The sequence below is a fragment of the Sesamum indicum genome, linkage group LG4 (genome assembly GCF_000512975.1).
Source record: "Sesamum indicum cultivar Zhongzhi No. 13 linkage group LG4, S_indicum_v1.0, whole genome shotgun sequence".
Lineage (NCBI taxonomy): Eukaryota > Viridiplantae > Streptophyta > Magnoliopsida > Lamiales > Pedaliaceae > Sesamum > Sesamum indicum.
In genome coordinates this window covers 11,590,780-11,611,924 of record NC_026148.1, presented here as the reverse complement: position 1 = coordinate 11,611,924, position 21,145 = coordinate 11,590,780, and the positions used below count along the sequence as shown (strand labels likewise).

Below are 21,145 nucleotides of genomic sequence, written 5' to 3'. Positions count from 1 at the left end.
AGTGTGTGTGTGTTTAATTTTTTATTTTAATCTATATTATATAAAATAATTATTTTATTTTTATAATTATACACATAATACAAAATTTCAAATTAATTTTATATAATTCCACTTTTTTTTCATGTAAGTGCTTACTTGACACATAAAAAATAAAAAAAATTGCCCAATCAACAAAAGCCCCAAAAAAGTCCTAATTTTTGTCCACATAAGCAAATTCCGACCACTTTTAAAAATTCAGTGGTTGAAGTCCTACAATTGTCAAAAATAATAATAATAATAATAATTTTGGAATTATTTTGTCGCCCCTATATTCAGGGTTCTTGTTTCGCCACCCTCCTAATATACAGATAGTAAATGCAATTAAGCCTTTATTTTTTTTATAGAGATTTTTTTGTTTATTTAATTCTCATATGATATGGGGTAAACAGAATTTAACCCATATATATAGATATATATGTATGAAGAGTGACAATTTTAATTTTATGAAAAGTTAATGGACAATTTGGTTTAGTAGTTTATCAATTTTGTGGATTGAGCACTTTAATTTTTTTTCATTATAATTTTCAAAATCACCAATTTTATGCCCTTATATGATGTATATTTAGGAAATTCAAGCGAAAGATATCGTTTGCTTCATGAAAATTAAGAAGGGAATAATACAATTTTAATTTATCCTGTAATTTGGAGGTGATATGTTTTGTCCTAAATAAATTAATTTTAGTAATTTAATCATGTAAAATTATAATTTTTATAATTTTAATCTTTTTTCAACAAAATTAATTGGCTGAAAAATTATATATGACTTATACATGACTCAATTAAATTGAAAAATCCGACGAAAAAGGACTAAAATTACCATAATTTTAAATTATAGGACTAAATGACAAAAATTAATTCATGCAGAACCAAAAATGTTTCTCCTTAAGCTATAGGACTAAGATTGCATTTTTTTCCACTAATGAGTAGTATTTTATGTTAATTTGCATTTGATTTTTTTGTAATTGTATTAAACTTTTAGAGCTTCTTTTATTATTATTATTTATTGACGTATACATATTTGGATGGGCCCTTACTGATTCGATAGATCTACCAATACATATTAATTATTCTCCGAATATTTATCGATCATACCATGATTGGTTTTATTGGATATCATCAATAATGATATCCAAAAACAACGTACTATTGTGATCAGTGTTATATAAATTAATCAAATTGAGACTTTTTTTTTTTTTTAAGAAACTCTTAGTAATATGATTTACTTAATTTACTCTTACATATATTAAAATATAATCAATGAAAGGGAAAAAAAAAACAATTGTAGTTTTGTAAGTTGTAGCTCAAGGCTGGTATTTTTTTATCCTGCAAACATTAATTTTCACAATTTAGTTTTTTTAACTTTAAATTTTGGCAATTCATTCTTTTTCGAGGGAATTCTCATTTAATTGGATGATGGATGTTGAGACCACAAAAAAAAAAAAAAATTCTATAAATACTGACCAGCGCAATAATGACTGCAAGGAAGAATAGAGTAAGTTGGTCTACTGCTCTATCCTTGTTGGATTCTGAGTTAGATATTAGAATTGGCAGCTAGGAGTTCTGAGCTAGAGATGCTAGAGTCCGAACTTGTTGAATTTATGACTTATGTAGCTATTGAGTTCTTGTTGTCTCTTCTTTATCTATCCTATAAGAGGCCTCTTGATCGGTTCATAAAGCTCAAAAGAGAAGCATCTCTTAGGACTCATTAGCTTTCGAATCACCATCAGCATCTAGCATCCTCGATTCCAACAACGCGAACGAGGGCTTCTCTCTGCTCTGCTTCACCTTTGGGAAGGCTTGTTTTCATTGCAAAATCTAGTTGAGCTACCTGTTTTTCTTACGGAAAGTTGTAGTTGTAGCTCGATAGCTAGGTAGGGATATTAGGCCGGCTTTTAGGAGCTTGATTTGTTGTTATATCTATAGAGCCTTGTTGCTTGTCTAGGGACTTTAAGGCTTATTGTTACATCCAACAGGGGGAGCTAAGGTGATGAGTTGTTGTAGTCTTGCTGCTAAATCGAGACGTCACCCAAATTCTCCCAGAAGTGGAGGTGACGTGGTCGCCCTCGCTCCGATAGGTGACAGCATTGTCCTCAATGGATAGGCAACGGCGGTCGCCCTCGCTGTGTTGGGCGGCGCAGCCATGCCCTCCTCTGCAGACAGCCACTGCTTCTCTTTTTTAATATATAAATTAATTTAATTAAAATAATATTTTATTATAATAAATAATTATATAAAATAATATTTTATTATTAAAAAATATATAATATTATAAATATTAGATATGGGAGAAGGGTAAAAATGTTAAAAAAAAAAAACTTTCATAGTCAATTTGCAGTTAAAACACGTGTGACTCAATTTCTATAGAGAGAAATTTTTTTAAGAATTTATTTTATATTACAAAAGAAATAATTGATATTTTAATTTTTATAGGAACTATTTTTAAATATTTTTATTATTACAGAGCGGTTTCTGACTGTTTCTATATATATATATATATATATATATATATAACTTTGATGATGGTCATATCCACCATTTTAACATATGCGATATGGCTTTTTCTTGCCCTGCAATCGCCGCCACAATTTCTACCTCCGTCGCCTCCTTTTGTCTCTTCTCTCCTCCACCTTCCGCCGTGCAGTTTTCTCACTTGTTTCTCAATAAATCTCCACTTTCCACCGAGAAACATGATTCGGCAAAGTTTGCCTGCAAAACTAAAGATTCCAGTGAGAACAACCCAAAAATCGACCCCGACGAGAAAGAAAATCAAGAACTGATAGTGCAGAGAAGGGGTTTTCTCCTGATTGGGTTGGGCTCTACTGGAATTTACGAAACTGCAGTCAATCTAGGATCATCGGTTTCTCCAGATTACTTGAACTGTGTTGACGCCGCAAAACCTGACGGCGCGCCCATCAACTGCTGTCCCACCTCCCCGGCCGGGATGGAGATCACTGATTATATCCCTTCTCCCACTGCCATCACCCGTGTTCGTTTGCCGGCTCACACAGCCAACGGCCGTGATAATATGGTCAAGTATAGAAAAGCAGTCGACCTCATGAAGCAGCTGCCTGCCAGTGATCCCCGTAGTTTCATGCAGCAGGCGAACGTGCACTGTGCTTACTGCAACGGCGGCTACAACCAAGAGGGCTATTCAAATGTGAGATTTCAAGTCCACAGATCATGGCTGTTTTTCCCATTTCATAGGTGGTACCTATATTTTTACGAGAGAATATGCCGGAAATTGTTGCAAGACGAAACTTTTGCCTTGCCATTTTGGAACTATGACTCGCCTTCCGGCATGGAAATCCCGGCCATGTTTAATGACAGCAGTTCATCTCTCTACGACAGGCTGCGCAACCAGGACCACTTGCCGCCCGTCGTCGTCGACCTGAACTGGGGCTCTTTTCTTACCGGTATAAGCCCGGAAAAGAACCAGATCAAATACAACCTCAACTTAATGTACAAACAAATGATCACAAATGCCACAACTCCAAGGCTTTTCTTTGGGCAACCCTACAGAGCTGGCGACGAAACCCCAACGAGAAGTGGGTCTGGATCCATTGAAATAGCTCTGCATACCACTATTCACGCATGGACGGGTGACCCGAAACAGCCCTTCACAGAAGACATGGGAACTTTCTATGCAGCTGCTCGAGACCCCATTTTCTATGCGCATCATGCCAACATCGACAGATTGTGGAACATTTGGGTAGATAAACTCGGAGGCAAAGTTTTCAGGGACCCCGATTGGTTGGATTCCTCGTTCATGTTTTACAACGAGGAAGCCAAGCCGATGATTGTCAAAGTGAAGGATTGTCTGGACTCAACGAGCCTGGGATACATTTACGAAGACATCGAGATCCCATGGCTTGACGCAAAGCCTACTCCTCGTAGAAAAGGTGTCCGGGTAGTTACTTCTGAACTATGCCAAGCCACTCAGGTTTTCCCGACGGCCCTGGACAGGGTTTTGAACATTATTATCCGGCGCCCTAAAGAGTTGAGGAGTAAAGAAGAGAAAGAAGAGGCGGAAGAGGTGTTGCTGGTAGACGAAATAGAGTATGATTGCAGTAAACCCGTGAAGTTTGATGTGTACTTGAATGAATCTGATGTGAAATTATGTACGCCTGCGAATTCCGAATTCTTGGGCAGCTTCCTCGATGTGCCTTATCATAGACACCCGAGGTCGACAGAGAAGGGGTCAGTGAGGTTTGCGATATCTAGCGTGTTGGAGGAGCTACATGGAACCAACGAGAGCGACTTTTTGTTGGTGACTTTGGTCCCTAGGCGTGGCGATGTGACGATAGGTGGTGTTAAGATTGAGTTTGACACATCTAAGAATTCAGCATAACGTTAGAGATGAAAGATTCTAATTCAAATCGAGTTCGTACTTGGAATGTATCTCTGTATTCAGAGATTATTGAGATGATAAGAAGAGTGATGTTAAAAGAATGGATTGAATTTGCAATATGTCTTGAGAAAGGCATACTGAATAGCATTCCAAGTAAAGAACCTGCAGCTTTCCACACGAATGGGGCGCTGGAATTATGATGGATGTTACATGCATGGAATATTTGTAATCAATACAAATCTCTTATTATAGTTTGATATGACAATTTGTATTGTATGATTTTATGCATATATGTTATGTTTATGAATATTTTCTTAAATTTATAAGTTCCATGAAGTTAATTATATATACGATTATCTATCTGTGTAAAGCATATTCACAATGCAACATTGAATTGCTACCCAGAAAATAATATTTTTCGTTGCATAACTTAAGATTTTTTTTGCTTTTAGTCCCATTAATTTATTACGGGATTCAAACTTTTAGCCCTGTAATTTTTTTAAAAAGTAGTGCTTTTGGTTACATGACACTTTTCCTTTAAATGTGTAATGAAAAAGTGTGGTTATTAAGTACATAGGACCAAAAGTACAACGTTTTAAAAATTATAAGACTAATTAAAAATAAGAATCTCATATATTAATGGGATCAAAACTATAAAGGCCCTAACGGCCACATACTAAGCACGTAGCATTTTTCATTAAAATGTTTAATTAAAATGTGTCATGAAATAAAAAATACTACTTTTTAAAAGTCACTAGACCAAAATAAGAATATCGTAACCAACCAAAAGTATAAATACCTAAATTATGGAACGAAAAATATTATTTCTCCGACACAATATACATAATTTTATTCAAATAAAATAAATATCGTAATTTTGAAACACCTAATATGTATAAATTAATTAAAATAAAGTTTACAATAAAAATTCCAATCCAACTGCTAGGCATTCTGATTAGGTAGAAGTTCAGCTGTGAACTGTTGCACATCACAAGGGGAGAGAGTGACAAAGCAACAAGAGCTTATAGGCATCATGCAATTTGTAACATCAATGCAATGCAAGGTCCATATTTGGCCTTTCTATATCTCATTTTCAAATCTTGTCTCATTTATATAAAAATATTTTAAAATTTAATTCGTTTACTATTAAATTTAATTTTTTTTAGATATAAATTATGAACAACTTATTTTGACGGGTTATATTAAAAAATCATAGTGGTATCACTTTAGCTATGTATATTTCTTTTTTATTTTCATCATTGTAATTTAATAAAATCAAATAATGTAAATAAGTCATCGAATTTTTATGTGAAAAATAGAAATTTAAGCAGTGTACCGTACGTATCACGTGGTTATGATGTAGTAACATATCACGGGACTGTAAATTTTAGGTGTCGTGTATAATTATTGTCATTACTAATATACATGTGAGCTAATGTAAATATTTTCCGAACATTTACAGTGAAATGTTAGTATTTAGGAATAATTATATTTATATCTTTTAATTTATGATCTGTTTACATAAATTATTCATGTCTTTTTTGGATAATTATACATACAACCATAAATAACGTTGATATAATTCACACAAATCATTCCTATTTTTAAAAAATTACACATGCACCCCAAAAAAATCAATATTATTACAGATAAACTGTAATTATATAAAAAAAATATATGAATAATTTATCTAAACGAATCATAAGTTGGAGTATTATTACTCTACTAAAATTGGATTATCTGTTCACTTTTCTTTGGAACAAAAAAAAATATAAAGAAAAGAAAACGGTAAAAGACACAAGTACCCTGGGAGAAGCCCAAATTAACAGAAGAAACCCTCCAATCCACATTTGTGAAATTCGGAATCCCTTTTGGGCGAATCCAAACCCCAGAAAATCCAGAGAAGGACCAAAATTCTTCAACCCAATTCGCATATCAAACTCCTCTATTTGGCGTCCGTTATATACACATTCGTTGTACAAACACGCGCCCATTGCTCATACCCACACACATCAGCTGTTTAGAGAGAGAGAGAGAGAGAGAGATGGAGCATCAGGTGCAGCACGAACAAGACGACGACGTTTACGGCGGCGATGTGCCTGAAGAAGCTTACATGGAGTCCGATATTGACCCTTCTGCAGACCCGGAAGCCGCCGCTGACTCCAAAGCTAAGGTATGTATATATTTTGCGTGTGTGTGTGTGTGTGTTAAAAGTATGCATACATGGGTATGTGTCTAATTTCGAGGGGTTTTAATTTTGTAGGAGTTGGAGAGTATGAAAAAAAGATTGCAGGAGATTGAGGAAGAAGCAGGCGCACTTCGAGAAATGCAGGCTAAGGTTGAAAAAGAGATGGGTGCGACTCAAGGTATCCTTTATACACTTTGAGCACATGTTTGGGATTGTGATGTCTGCATTGGTTTGTTTTTTAAAGATTTGATTTTGTGCTGTATCGATTTGGGATCTATGTTTTTGTCAGTCAGTTATTTGGTGTATACAAACAGTCTGTAATCTTTGTGGGGATTTAAAAGTTAGGCTAACGACAAACCCAAGAGATTGACTGGAAAAAACTGTGACGGTGGACATTTTCTAGGAAAATGGACCCAAAAAATACTCTCTTAAATATTTGAGCTCTGGAATTTGACAACTTTGGAAGTAGAAACAGCTGAACAGGATTTCAAGTGTTTCAATATTTTTGAAAGTCTAGCAATTGGTATGGAATTGGTGTTTGCTGGGATCTATTAGGAAACAGAAACGGTGAGTTCTGAGTTCAATTTTCTTTTGAAGAGTGGTGTCTTAATTAACTTGCCAATTCATTTTGATGAAGTGAATTCTAAGTAAAAATATGAAAATTGGGAGCTAGATCAAGAGTGTGTATTTCATCAAACTGAACCAAATAGTACCGAATTCTTGGCTAGGTGAGAAAGTTTGATTTAAATTAGGGATCTCCATAGTTTGGTAAATTGGCCAAAGAGCTGACTTCAAATAGTAACAGAAAAGCGTCTACCGAGGTTCATAATCAATCTTCTCCAACTTCTATTCTTTGGTTAACTGTTATCCTCTATGGGCTAAGGCGCCAATAATGAGCAAAAAGGTTAATAATGGAACCCCTAGTATGCTTATGCATCACACACAGACTCACGAGACACACCCAAAAGAGTCAAACTGTAACTGAAATGTATGAATTCATTAATTTTCTGCATATAGAGCAAGAGGAGAAAAGAAACCTTTGTTTTGCAATCCATGAGCGCTTACCAGAGGCCAATAGAAGCAGTAGCTTACATGTATAGGTCATTGGTTATTCACCTTCATAAACTTTCTGATCTTTTTCTTGCTGCCTCTGTGCTCCATCCTCTCTCACTCTGAGAACTAAAACTTGTCTTCTCTTTATTCATCTCTATCTTCTGCCCAATATCTTTTCCTTTCTCTTTATCTTCTCCTCCCACTCTTAGTGTGTCTCATCTGTGCAATTGTTTCTATAAGTGATTGTATGGGCACTTACAAACAATATTTGATGTAACAGTTGGTGGTATGGAGATGAGTTGTCTGGTGTATTTATTCCAAGTGTTCATTAGCGTGTTGTTTTGTAGCCTCTCTTAGCGTGTTGTTTTGAAGCTTCTTTGCATCCGACTATGCCTAATGAGTTATAAAATATTAAACAATGCTAGAAGTAACGGTCCTCGGGTGGAGAAAATTTGTGTGATAGGATTATTATTATAAGGTGGACCTTTTGTCTCAAAGCAAGAGAGCTGTACATTTTAATTGCAAGGTTGAAATAAATGCAAATGTGCCAAAACAAAGTCTGTGGGCGCAAATCTGAAACTGGTGGTTTCATTTTCCATTGAATGTTAGTGCCTTTTGGCTGTCAGTTACATGATCCATTCTTGGATGTTCGATTTCAAGAATAATAAGATTTATGCAATTGTGCAAATGCAAGTTTGATTATTTGAGTCAATGCTGTCATAGATTACCGATTTTGGTTCACAGCCAGAATACAGTATTTTTTTCCTTTCTGGACATGCAAGTGTGATATTTATCCCAACCACTTACCCTTTTCGATGTGAGCAAACTCACTTGCTTTCTATCGTATCCGCTTGTATTCTTCGGCAGTGAGCTTTCTGCAGATTGCCCTTCAGTGTCTTGCTTTCCACCGAGTTCTATTCCCTTTTGAGTTCTTGCACTCTCCTCTGTTTTCAAATAATTCAATTAATTTAGTGAGGTTTAAGAGGAGTTATTTACCAGTTAAATCTTTCACTGGACAGTTTCTCTGCAAGACTATTTCTGTAAATTTTTGAGGCCAGCAAGTCATGAAGGGTCACTCTGGTTCGTTTCCATGGTGCAGTGGAAGTGTGTAAAATTTCCTTTGATTTCCGATCTAAGAGTTTAACATATTTCTTTGAACGAATTATAGAAAATGCATTTTATTTTGTCCTTTTTGTTTTTCTCGCTTCACGTACACAGACTATTTCATAATACCATATTTTGATTAGATCAAGTGGAATCTTATCTACAGGAGTGACCATCTTCTCCTTATCTATGTTCAATCGTTTGGGTCATCCTGATAAGATTAGACCTAAATGGTTAAAAAATTCAACGAGTAAAAAGTAACTTATAAGATCTATTTATAGAGATTTATTTATCCTAGAATGAAATGACATGCCTTGCCTTGTTCATGTGACATGTAGTAATCTTTTCTTTCTTACCCTGTGGCCTTTGGTCAAGAACAGGGCAGAAGTTAAGATTATATTGCTAATTGCACTTTTAAGATCCAAAAATATTGAAATGCTATTCCTTGGAATCTAGGGTTATAATCATCATCTGCTATAGATTTTGTGTAATGCACATCGACATAGGGGATTATATCCTTTTTTAATTTAGAGGCAACAGTTTCATCTATTTGTCCTTTCTGGAGAGAAGTTTGGAAAAGCAGGTGGGAACTGTATGTCATGTTTTTTGAGTGTGTTTTTTGGTGGTTATATATGATGATATCTTGAATATAGGTTTTTACCTGAAACTCTATGTATGTTTATTAGCGGCTCTGGGTTCAGGTAAATCTGGAAATTTCCTTCTTGCATTTGCTTTTCCACAGTTCAAGTCAATATGAAAAAATGCTAACTGCAGTCTTATTATTAAAATTAGTGGTTACAAATGGAACCACCACTATTTCACTGCCTGTGACAAAATAAACTAAATGGATATATGAGCTTGCTATTGGAATGGTGATTAATCTCTGTTATCTTATCCTCAAATTATTTTTTATTGATGTTGGACAACTACGTGTTGCAATTGAGAAAACATGGGGAAGAAACAAAATCTTCTTCTTTAATTGAATGATGTTATGTATTCATAGCTAAGCTCCTGAAAATTATGCTACTAAGCTGGTGACTGACAACATCGCTTTTTTTTCTTTTGCTTGTGGAAGATTCAACTGGTGCCTCTGCATCCCAGGCTGAAAAGGAGGAGGTGGACTCTCGATCCATATATGTCGGTAATGTGAGTTTCATGGTCCTGTTTTTTGTTCTGTTGAATTTGATTCCTTGCCACAACATGCATATCCCATCTTTGCACTTTACAGTGCATGGAATCATTCTGAAAGGGCTTTCTTAGTACCTGGTTAAAAAGATATTTAATCAGGGGATGTTTACGTGGGGTTTCTTTTCTTTCTTTCCTTTTCTTCGTTTTTCTTTTGGTTGGGGGGGTGGGCACATAGATGGATCTAAAGGGGGCTAGGAGGGGCCTTGGCTCCCCAAGGATATGATGTGTGTTAATATATATGTTAGTGGTATATACTTTTACTTATTTTATTGAATTCAATACAAGTAATTACCATCAAATATCAAATAATTAGTTTACTTATTTTATTGAATCCAATACTCATATATATATATTTATTAAAATTTATGTACAATAATTGATATCGTTCGTATTTTCAACTTCATTTGAACAGAAAAAATTGGTAAAATATATATCGTGTACTTTTTACATTACAAAGTTCATGTTCAACCTAATCAAATTATAAATCATTTACTAACTTATTTTCTTACAAAACTAATGACAATCCCAAAAAGATTGCTCTATCAATTATGTTACAGATCATTAATTTTAGAAGAATTATGAAAAGAAAAAATTAAAAAGCATCCATATTTATATTATGTTATAAAATGCACCATTTACTCCCATCAATTTAGTAGATGTTGCTTAGGTGATTTGTAGTCAATAATTTCTTTTGTTTATAGTAAATTTGGAATATATCTTTAATATTTATTATATCAAAATTTATATTCCCTGAAGTTTATAATCATCATAACTACTTGAGCTTTTTTTCTGGTAATTACAACTGATCCTTCAAAACTTTAATTCTGGACCCGTCCCTGGGTTTTTCTTTTCTTTCTTTTTTTTTTTTGGGGGGGCGGGGTCGGATAGTTTTTTTTTTTTTTGGGGGGGGGGGGTGCGAAAGGATTGGTTGGTGGGTGTGCCTCTATTAAACTACTCTGCATCTGGATTAAAAGGATACCCTTTCTAATCTTTGTGAGTTAGTGTCCATGCATCCACACTCCTGCATATGCACATATATGTGTTTGGTTGGGCTAATCAATTTATCTGTTAGCTGATTTTTCTCCGATTATAGGTGGATTATGCATGCACGCCTGAGGAGGTGCAGCAGCATTTTCAGTCTTGTGGTACAGTAAACAGGGTCACTATTTTGACAGACAAGTATGGTCAACCCAAAGGTTTTGCTTACGTAGAGTTTGTGGAAGTTGAGGCTGTTCAAAATGCTCTACTGCTAAATGAATCGGAGTTGCATGGTCGTCAACTGAAGGTTCTTGCACTTATCTTGGTCTGGATATGAGACAATGAATGTTTGGTAATCCCTTTAGCAATTATATATTTCGGTGGGCAGGTGTCTGCGAAGAGAACTAATATTCCTGGAATGAAACAATACCGAGGAAGACGCCCAAATCCATATTTTGGAACAAGAAGGCCTTTCATGCCTGGCCCTCCTGTCTACCCTCCTTTTGGTTATGGGTGAGTACTATAATGCTTATGGTTTTGTTCTTGGAAATGATTGGTGGTGCAAAAGAATGTCCTCAAAGAAATAATTTGTTGTTGGAATCTCCAGCAACTAGCAGTTTTTTTCCATTCGCTACTGGAAAAATTAGTTGAGCTTTTGTCAGTGTCTGAGTACTGTGTAAATGATCTAAACATGAATCTCTTTTGATCTTTAGTTCGCAATTTTGCTTTAGTTTTTTCCATTTTGTTTCCAGACGTGTGTGCGTAATCTATGTAGAACAGAAGTTCCATTTGTTCTTTACTCACCATTATAGGAGTCGCTGCTTAACATGAAACTCATTTAAATTTCATTCTTTTCCCCCCTCCACTAAGGGATCATCAGTTTTGATTTTAGTTCCCGAGGAAAGAAATTGCTTCAGTGAAATAGCATTATTAAATGAATTAAAAATTCTGATGTCAAATTTTACCTGTGCAGGAGGGTTCCAAGGTTTAGACGCCCTATGCGCTACAGGCCATACTGATGAATCTTCCCCAGTTGGCATGCTGTAACATAGAGGGGGATGAATTGGCACAATCAATTTACCTTCATCTGCATCTTTCCCTTGATAATTATTTATTGTCGAGGCATGCCAAAAGCCCATATTTAGTTTGATATTCCAAACTCGTTTTATCTTTTCTTGTAACATCTTGTGTTATTAGCTGAATGCAACTACAACTGCATATATATAGGCAACAAAAAGACCAGAAAAGCAAATAGCTAGTTTTCCTTGTTGTCACTGTGTTCTTCAGAGTATTGTTTTCACACTCCTAACCTCACATCTAGAGTGTGTAATGTTTGTATCTGTGTAGTTGTTTGGTGCAGCATCGTTGCCCTAATCGGCCTGCTCCTCCCCCTCCCCCTCCCCCAGTCTATACTTTTGATTGTTCAATTCAGAACTCAATTTCATGATTACAATTCTTGAATTCAAGTGTATTCTAGGACATGATACATTTTCGTCATGTACACGACGATACAGGAATTTATGCACTCAGGTCAGCTACCCTCATGTCGAACATATACCGTATTGCATATTACTTGTGTAGATCATACCATGTCAGCATAACCTAGGTTCTAGGTTCTATCATATAAGAAAAATCTCGGATTTAAATTGTTATTAAAGTGGTAATGTTAAGTCTTGCAGGTAATGAAATGACATTAATAACAACTCAACAAATTTTTTTGGGATTCCCATCTATTTGGAAGATTGGATGCTCACATCTCAATATCTTCCCTAGTTTGGTTTGTGTACGAGTATTTGTTGATTATATGTTGTGGCGGTGGTATTTGAGGAAAGACAGATGAGTTCCCACCTACCCCGGCCATCATTTCATATATTGCATCTTTATTCTCTCCTAACAGATAAGGCCGGCCCCTGGCGCGGCGAATCGCCACCCTTGCTTAATTTTATACATTTTAGTAATGATGATGACGATGACAATGAAGATGTTGTACACCTATCAAGTTCTTGATTGTTAGTCGAATTGAGTACGCCGTTCAGATTTCTACAATGATGATGTTGTACGCCTATCAAGTTCATGATTGTCAATCGAATTGAGTTCCTATCAAGTTCTTGATTGTCAGTGGAATTGATTTCTGGGGCATTTCTCTTTGGTCGTGGTTGTCATCTTAGAATGGGTAAAATAGGTATTTGAATTTTATCACTTATTAGAGTTTGAATTTCATTGTTTGATCTTCTTTTATTTAATTTATATTATAATTTTTGAAACTATTGATATAACAACACAAAGTAAACATCATGAGAAGAAAAAATGAGTGAGGTACAGCTTTTATGACGTAAAATGTCGAGAACAATTGGTTTCAAGATAAGAATGGGGAACGTCGTTTCGTGTCACTTTTACATAAATCTTGTGCTTCTAATTTCTACGGTCAACAATATCTGGAAATGAGAGGGATGCACTTTTTTAGAATTTTAAACTAGTTTTTCATATTGTATTTGGATAGAATTCTAAATTTATTGCATTTGTTTTTAGTAATTCTATGCTGTAAAGCATTCTAAATTCTTGACTTATCATGTTGAGCTATATTTTGTTTGGATTATAAATTCATGGAATATATGAATTTGTTGGGATACTTTCAAGTTAAAGAGAATTTATATTCAAATTTATTGATTCAAACACAGTCTAAAATTATTTGAAAATTCTGGTTCACGAAATGTCTCATCATTCAAACATAATTTTGAACTATATATTAGCTGAGTGTCACAATCATTTTAGTTCAAACACAATTTTAGGCCATCCACAACTCAAAATCATCACACACACATTCATCCATCACAATTCCCACTTCTTGAAAAGCTTACTCAGCTTCCACCCAATTGGACTATTATCCCAAACCACTCACATCACAACACATATTTAACAAGGAAAAAGCAAAAGTGACCTTTTTCCACTACTACTTCTTTAATCTTTTAACTCTTTTTTTTTTTTTTTTTTTGGATTTGAAATTATTAGTATATTGAATAATATTTGATATCTTAATATGCATATATAATATAGTTTAATGAGATTTTATTTTTATTAAATAAAAAGATTTAATGAGATTTTTTTTTTTTTGTTTGAGGAATAATGAGATTTTACTTCAATGATAAGATTGAGTTTCGAAAACTGTTTATTTAATAAGAGATTTTAAGCTAAATCCTGGCTTGCGACATATGGGTGATTGTTTCTCTACTTTTTATGATAATACTTTTAATATATATGGCATAAATAATATAATTTATCATTTTAATATTTTTTTAAAAGGATTGCCACATCTTTCCTACTAGGGAAGGTTCCCGACTCCCGAGTCTAAGTAGACTTCGCATTTTGCAGGTACCCTCACCTGTTCTGCCCTACCCTCCTCATGTGCCTAACCACCCCCTCCCCCCACCCCACATCCCACTATGTTGATGTTGTATGTACATTGACTCTGGACTATCAAGACTCCCTTCCTCTACTTTTCAGTCATCTAATTATACTTCATTCTCAGTGTTGTAACCATTCCAATCTAAAGATTTTAGTTGTATTCTGAAGAGAGCTTGTAGAAATGAATGCTCTTGCAGCCACCAATCGCAACTTTCGCCAGGCGGCTCGCATCCTCGGCTTGGACTCCAAGATTGAGAAGAGTCTTTTGATCCCGTTCAGAGAAATCAAGGTTTGTTTCGGTGTCTGTGTGGTTTGTGTTGGTGGGCACGATTTTTCTGATTTCTTTTGACGGTTTCTTGAAATGGATTGTGAAAAGATTGAAGCTTTTTCCAACCCTTTGAATTGTGGTGTTCATCTGTGATGTTTGATGGAGATATAGTTTGATGTTGGGTTATTTATCAGGTGGAGTGCACGATCCCCAAGGATGATGGAACGCTGGTGTCTTACGTTGGATTCAGAGTGCAGCATGATAATTCTCGTGGACCTATGAAAGGAGGGATTAGATACCATCCAGAGGTGACAATTTTGCACTTTTGTCTTTTTAGTGCTTGTCTACTTTTTTCTTTTTTTTTTTTCTTGAGTTCTCTATAGAATTATACAGAGGTTTGGGATATAGTAAATCTTATTGCAGTGTCTGAATGTGAGATGGAAATTGGATAATATGTTGTGCTGATAGATTGTCAGAGCTAAATGTCTGTTCAAATTTCGGCTGTGAAAATGTGACAATCATGACCTGTAAAAATCTGCAATCTGGCAACCGTGGAGGGATGAGAATCGGATTTGTTTACTTAAGATAGAATACTTCTTTAAGATGCTAAAAATGGTGGCTAATGCCTATACAAGGATGTTAGAATAACAATTGACGGTTGCGGCAGTAACTTGATTGTTGTGTTGTATGGATAAATATATTTGTGTTAATCAGCATTTTTTATGCTGCTGTTTCACTATGTAAGGGGCAGCATAGATGGGAGAACCAGAGAACTCATTTTTGTAAATGTATGTGTCATAATCTTGATAAGATAGAGATGGTGCTTACGGAGTACAGAGTAGTATACTTAATGTTCACTGTTTGCATTAGTTTTTGAGTTGCAAAGGTTAATTGACTGGTTCACATATGACGTAGCCCTTCGATTACTTTTTATTTTTTTACCCAAGGGTCCTTTGCATTCTCAACACATCAGTTACTATGTAAGGCTAGCTAAAATATATTTGTGAACAATTATGTCCTCTTTCATGCAAAAGGACATTAAAAAGAAAAAAAGAAGAAGGAAACACTGATGCTTCTTTTGTAAATTTAATGATCTTTCTTATTTATGTTGTCTTGTTTTTCCACAACAAACATTCATGTGTAGTGTAATACTCATTGGAAACAGTTTCTTGGATTGAGATCGGAGTCCATCACGGCATGAGAGGATTTTGATCTTGTTGTTTCTACTTATAGTTAAAGTCCCATTGATTTGTTCTACTTTGTGCTGAGATGTTACTCAAATTTCTCCATATAGGTCGACCCTGATGAGGTGAATGCTCTTGCTCAATTGATGACCTGGAAGACTGCTGTAGCAGATATTCCGTATGGTGGAGCTAAGGGCGGGATAGGTTGCACTCCAAAAGATTTAAGTACGAGTGAGTTGGAACGCCTTACCCGTGTCTTCACACAAAAAATTCACGATCTTATAGGAGTTAATACAGACGTCCCGGCACCAGATATGGGCACTAATGCTCAGGTGAGTGTTTTTTGTTCTTTTTTCGTCTAATCCCATTTCACTTCTTTAGTCTATCATTCGTCAGCAAAAAGACATGCTAATAATTTGAATTGTGCAGACAATGGCTTGGATTTTGGATGAGTACTCAAAATTTCATGGTCACTCACCTGCAGTTGTCACAGGGAAACCAATTGTAAGTTAATCATCCAAAAAAGAGTAAATACAAAACCATAAATCACGTTCTGTAAAATTCATTAAATATCTCGAAATTCAAGATTTCAACTTTTTTACCCTTTTAAGTATCAGTTCTTGTTTCTTATGTCAGGATCTCGGTGGTTCACTGGGACGTGAGGCTGCAACTGGGCGTGGTGTTGTATATGCCACAGAAGCATTACTTGCTGAACATGGCAAGTCAGTAAAGGGTTTAACATTCGCCATTCAGGTACTATTTCTATAACATAAATTCTACTCCATTTTAATCTCTTCTCAGTATACTTTCTTAGAATTGAAGATTGAATTTTATTTTAGGGGTTTGGAAATGTCGGATCATGGGCTGCAAGACTCATACATGAAAGAGGTGGCAAGGTCATTGCAGTGAGTGACATAACTGGAGCTGTGAAGAATCCTATTGGCATTGACATACCAGCTTTGCTTCAGCATAAAGAGGCAACAGGAAAGCTAGCCGATTTTGGTGGTGCTGATGCGATGGACTCAAATGACTTACTAACTCATGAATGTGATGTTCTCATACCATGTGCTCTAGGCGGAGTTCTGAACAGGTTTAGCTTTTTATTTGGACAGTGATTAATTGTGCTTGTTATTGAAAACATTGCATTCTTTTTCCTGTTGTTTTAAAATATTTTTCCCTTTCTCTAGTCCCAGAGCAAAGAGTGAATACTTTTTTTTAGAGAAAGATCTATTTCCGGAATTAAATTCCATCAAATACAGAACTTTTCATGACCACATGAAGTGGAAGCTTGTATGAAGAACTAGGTTCTGAAAAGGCTGTCTCAAAATAATGAAATTGTCTGAAAATGCTGAATCTAATGAAGTGTCTTGGATGAAAGATGTCACAAAAATGCACACAGAAAACACAGATTTGTGGTGTTAGGTGGACTACTGTTCATGTCTAGGGGAGTCTTTTTGAATTAATCTTGCTTGCTGCATTCTGATTCTTATGAAGTTTGCTTTATACATTCTGGCTAAGTTGCACTGTTTCTTTTCGTGATTGAAGAGAAAATGCTGGAGATGTCAAAGCCAAATTCATCATAGAAGCTGCTAATCATCCTACTGATCCAGAAGCCGATGAGGTGTCAAGTTTTGTTCAGTCTCCTTTTAAGTTACTTCAACTAGTATCTACCTTTCATACTTACATATTTTTTATACTTCTTACAGATTTTGTCCAAAAAGGGAGTCACGATACTCCCGGATATATATGCAAACGCAGGGGGAGTGACGGTTAGTTATTTTGAGTGGGTTCAGGTAACATTCTCCTGCTTGATCTTGTTAATAAAACGTAATCATAATTCACCACTTGTCTCAAGTTCACTAGATTACAATTCATCAAACCATTTTTAAACATCAAGCTTGTTATCTAAATGAAAATCCCGTCTTTTATATCCTTCTAACAAAAAAGCAAATGTCAATAGCTAAAACTATTTTAAATTTATTCGATTTGCATTCTTTGCATTTATGTGTACTTGCAAATCCAAATTTACTGAACATTTCACAGTCAATAAGCATGAAAGACTGGTTGTTGAATCAGTAAAGACATCCTTCTTGAGTTTATTTGACATCACGGTTAATTTGGCTTTACAGAACATTCAAGGCTTTATGTGGGAAGAAGAGAAGGTGAATCAGGAGCTTAAGAGATACATGACAAAAGCCTTCAATAACATCAAGGGCATGTGTCAGTCTCACAATTGCTGTCTTCGCATGGGTGCCTTTACACTGGGCGTGAACCGTGTTGCTCGTGCTACTCAGCTGAGGGGTTGGGAAGCCTAACATTCTTATTGACTACAGAGTTCAAGAAGACTGTTCAACAGTTTCTTTTCTTCCTTCTCTTGAATCTTTTGACCTCATGACTTATAAATCTATTTTGTACTCATTTACAATACAGCAACGAAATGCCTCTGATTCAATGTACTGCTAATTCATGTTTAATTTCTGAAAAAACAGCTTCTTTTGTCAATTCTTTTTCCTGTGCTGTGACCAAATTGTGACCTTGAGGAGCAAATGAATAGTCTTGTCAACTTATGTTCTCCGTGTATACTGATTTATTTTCGTGCTACATTCCGATTTGACTGAATGAGCTGTTTTTAAGCACCAAAAATATTCCAAACATCCCATGCATTCTTCCTATTCGACAAGGCTCATCTGTGATTCCTGGGTAAGAAACGTTCCCTTAAATCTGCTAAATTGTATAAATTGCAGGATCATGTGTGAAGTGACAGTTAATGAGTCAATGCAATTTCTTGTTTCTCTTGTACCAAGTCCTTGTTCTATATGACTATCTGTAACAAATAGGTTGTCTCATTCAGACAACTTTTTAAATCCAATCCTGGGACTTCCTCTAATGTGTTCCCGAATATTCTTCATTTCCTGTTGTCCTATCTCCCTTTTTCCATTCAACATTCTTGGAGACCTTGATCAATATCTGATTGTCATAGTACTTTTATTGAGGAGAGAAAATTGAATCAGAGGCTACCCTAGCAAAGAACTTCTTACAAAAACTTGTTACCCTCCAGAAACATGGCAGAAATTTGTCTGAATGTGCGAGTACATCTGTGTGTTGAGAGAGAAAAAGAGAATGCTTCTGAAAAAGTGTAAAATCGAAATGGATACAGTTGGAATGGCATGTAGCATGAGAGTGCTAGAGGGGTATAACGTAGCAGAAGATAAACTTATTTATTCAGGAAGCATGGGCTTGTTAGCCAAATCTTATCTCCTTAGCCTTGCCATCGAGAGTAGAAGATAAAGAAAAAAGACCAGATATTTTTCCCATTAACTCATGGCGTCCATTGGCATTACTGCCTCCATACAAAGAGCTTGCAGCTCTCAGCATATCACTAAGAAACAGTCGACCCAGGCCAGACCTTCACGCTCTTTGGGAACACAACAAACTACAAACGTTGTGACTCCAAATGTTGAAGGCCTCAAGTTAGCCGAGAAACAAGAGAAATCTCCGCTTCTGACTATTCGCAATCCAAAAGAACTCGAGGATGAAAGTCAGGATTCTAGGAATTCTGTCGAAACATCATATCCTAGATTTTGTGACGAGAGATGGAAGAACGGGACGTGGGATCTCAACATGTTTGTGAAGCAGGGAAGAGTGGATTGGGATGCTGTGATTGTAGCGGGTATACATCTTAATGTCTTTGCTCATGTTTCCTTGAAATATCCACAATCTGTAAGACGAATAATGCATTTTAGAATGTGAATTTACATCCTTGAAAAGTGTAAGGACATTATTCTACCGAAATCCTCAGTTAGGATTTGTCTGAAGGAATGAATGTCATATTAGGGGCTTGTGAAATGCCAATTTGCTTAGAACAGAGATCATATCACTGCTAAATACTCAGTTTCCTGTTCTGAATATCGGACTTGCAATGCAGAAGCAAGGAGGAGAAAATTTCTTGAACTGTATCCAGAAGCATCAAGCAATGAAGAACCGGTGCACTTCAGAAGCTCTATCATACCATGGTGGGCGTGGATCGTTCATTCTCATCTCCCTGAGGCCGAGCTGCTAAACGGTCAAACCTCCTGCCTGACATGATCAGTGTACTCAATCCATCTTCTGCTCAACAGAAGATGAAAATTTCAATTTTGCATGTTATCTTGCAGGTCGAGCTGCAATGGCCGGATTCTTCATGGCCTATCTGGTGGACGCTTTGACAGGGCTTGATGTGGTCGGCCAGACGGGGAATTTCGTTTGCAAAGCTGCCCTCTTCGTTACCATCATTGGAGTAGTCCTTTTCCGAAGGAAAGAAGATCTTGGGAATTTCCAGAAGCTAGCTGATGAGGCAACGTTCTACGACAAGCAATGGAAGGCATCCTGGCAAAGTCCAGACACTAGCAATGCTGTAAAAGAGCAAAGTCGTAAAGAGTAACTGATCACTTTAATGTTGCAGATGTTTATGTACGTCAAGAATTCAGACAAGTTGGGAGAAGAATTGGTCATGTTTGTCAACATAGCTCATCATATGACTGGAGACTATGTTACTACTATCATATGAGAACTAATTCGTTTATGAGCAGTAAGAAGCAAATTACACTTTTTGTTTTCTTGCTTTCAAAATAATTCTAAAATTGAAAAACTAAACTAATTTAATCTCTTTAATAAGATTTTTAAGATATTCCAATAATCAGTATAAACACATGCAATGTACTTATCAATCAATTGTATAAGCAGCCAAACTAAATTAATACACAAAAGTATAATTTCTGCATAGGAAAATCATTGAACTAAGACTGTAGGGCTTTACCCTGGATTAGAGGGAGCCCTTCCAGAAATTCTCGAAGGCCAGGGGCGAACCCAGGCCTAAGAGGGGGTTTGGAAATAGTTTTCAACCAGCAATAGACGCGCCTCGGTTAGAACCTCACTAGCTGCGTCATTGCCCCAAGCGCAAAGATGAATTCTACACTGGATCTTGTCTCCTCTTATATCTATCCAATTGACAGAATTTTGACAAATTTCCGATGTGGGACTGTTAGTATCAAAGTGGAATCCCACCTCGTCAAAATCCATGAAAAAGATTGCTTTCATGCATTGAGAAAGGTAAGATCGATAATTTCCCTGCTGGAGGCCACCTCTCGACTGAGAGTCAAACATTAGCCCAGAAACACTAAAAATCTTGTTGCTCGATTGCATCTTATGCTGGTGAAAACGTCTTCGCACCTTAAATACATCCTTCTGATTCGTTGGTAGAAATGAAAAACCACAAGTCAAATATTGCAGTTAGGAGGAGCAAACAGGACCTTACACCACACGGTTGATAAAATTTTTTAAAGAAGAATTTAGGACTACATTGTCGGGGCCTTCTCCAAAGAGAGAAGGCTCCTCCAAAAAGTACTTTATGCTCT

At 36.0% G+C, this 21,145-nt stretch overlaps 4 protein-coding genes across 4 annotated transcripts; all 4 read left to right on the top strand.

The window, feature by feature from the left end:
* Positions 2,591-4,387, top strand: LOC105160756 (polyphenol oxidase I, chloroplastic-like). Its single transcript, XM_011078234.2, has one exon. It carries the CDS (start codon positions 2,591-2,593, stop codon positions 4,385-4,387), a length of 1,797 nt encoding a protein of 598 aa, XP_011076536.1.
* Positions 6,432-12,359, top strand: LOC105160673 (polyadenylate-binding protein 1; the record flags this gene model as incomplete). The annotated part of the gene is given in 6 exon segments (XM_011078153.2): positions 6,432-6,560; positions 6,651-6,753; positions 9,808-9,878; positions 11,014-11,205; positions 11,287-11,411; positions 11,872-12,359. Coding segments are annotated over 6 exon segments (666 nt in total). The 3' UTR covers positions 11,918-12,359.
* On the top strand, positions 14,345-18,319 carry LOC105160672 (glutamate dehydrogenase A). Its single transcript, XM_011078152.2, has 9 exons — positions 14,345-14,589; positions 14,763-14,876; positions 15,863-16,084; positions 16,182-16,256; positions 16,389-16,505; positions 16,592-16,842; positions 17,298-17,373; positions 17,459-17,545; positions 17,882-18,319. The coding sequence occupies exons 1-9, from the start codon at positions 14,482-14,484 to the stop codon at positions 18,065-18,067; spliced, it is 1,236 nt and encodes a 411-aa protein (XP_011076454.1). The 5' UTR covers positions 14,345-14,481; the 3' UTR covers positions 18,068-18,319.
* On the top strand, positions 18,785-20,346 carry LOC105160755 (light-harvesting complex-like protein 3 isotype 1, chloroplastic). Its single transcript, XM_020693384.1, has 3 exons — positions 18,785-19,422; positions 19,678-19,815; positions 19,907-20,346. Exons 1-3 carry the CDS (start codon positions 19,074-19,076, stop codon positions 20,170-20,172), a joined length of 753 nt encoding a protein of 250 aa, XP_020549043.1. The 5' UTR covers positions 18,785-19,073; the 3' UTR covers positions 20,173-20,346.

Excerpts from the sequence above, each read along its gene's own strand:
- LOC105160756 (XM_011078234.2), top strand. The coding sequence starts at position 2,591 with ATGGCTTTTTCTTGCCCTGCAATCGCCGCCACAATTTCTACCTCCGTC.
- LOC105160755 (XM_020693384.1), top strand. The coding sequence starts at position 19,074 with ATGGCGTCCATTGGCATTACTGCCTCCATACAAAGAGCTTGCAGCTCT. Across the intron at positions 19,423-19,677 it reads GGATGCTGTGATTGTAGCGG|AAGCAAGGAGGAGAAAATTT; the intron begins GTATACATCTTA and ends CTTGCAATGCAG. Across the intron at positions 19,816-19,906 it reads TGAGGCCGAGCTGCTAAACG|GTCGAGCTGCAATGGCCGGA; the intron begins GTCAAACCTCCT and ends GTTATCTTGCAG.
- LOC105160672 (XM_011078152.2), top strand. The coding sequence starts at position 14,482 with ATGAATGCTCTTGCAGCCACCAATCGCAACTTTCGCCAGGCGGCTCGC. Across the intron at positions 16,843-17,297 it reads CTAGGCGGAGTTCTGAACAG|AGAAAATGCTGGAGATGTCA; the intron begins GTTTAGCTTTTT and ends TCGTGATTGAAG. Across the intron at positions 17,546-17,881 it reads GTTATTTTGAGTGGGTTCAG|AACATTCAAGGCTTTATGTG; the intron begins GTAACATTCTCC and ends TTGGCTTTACAG.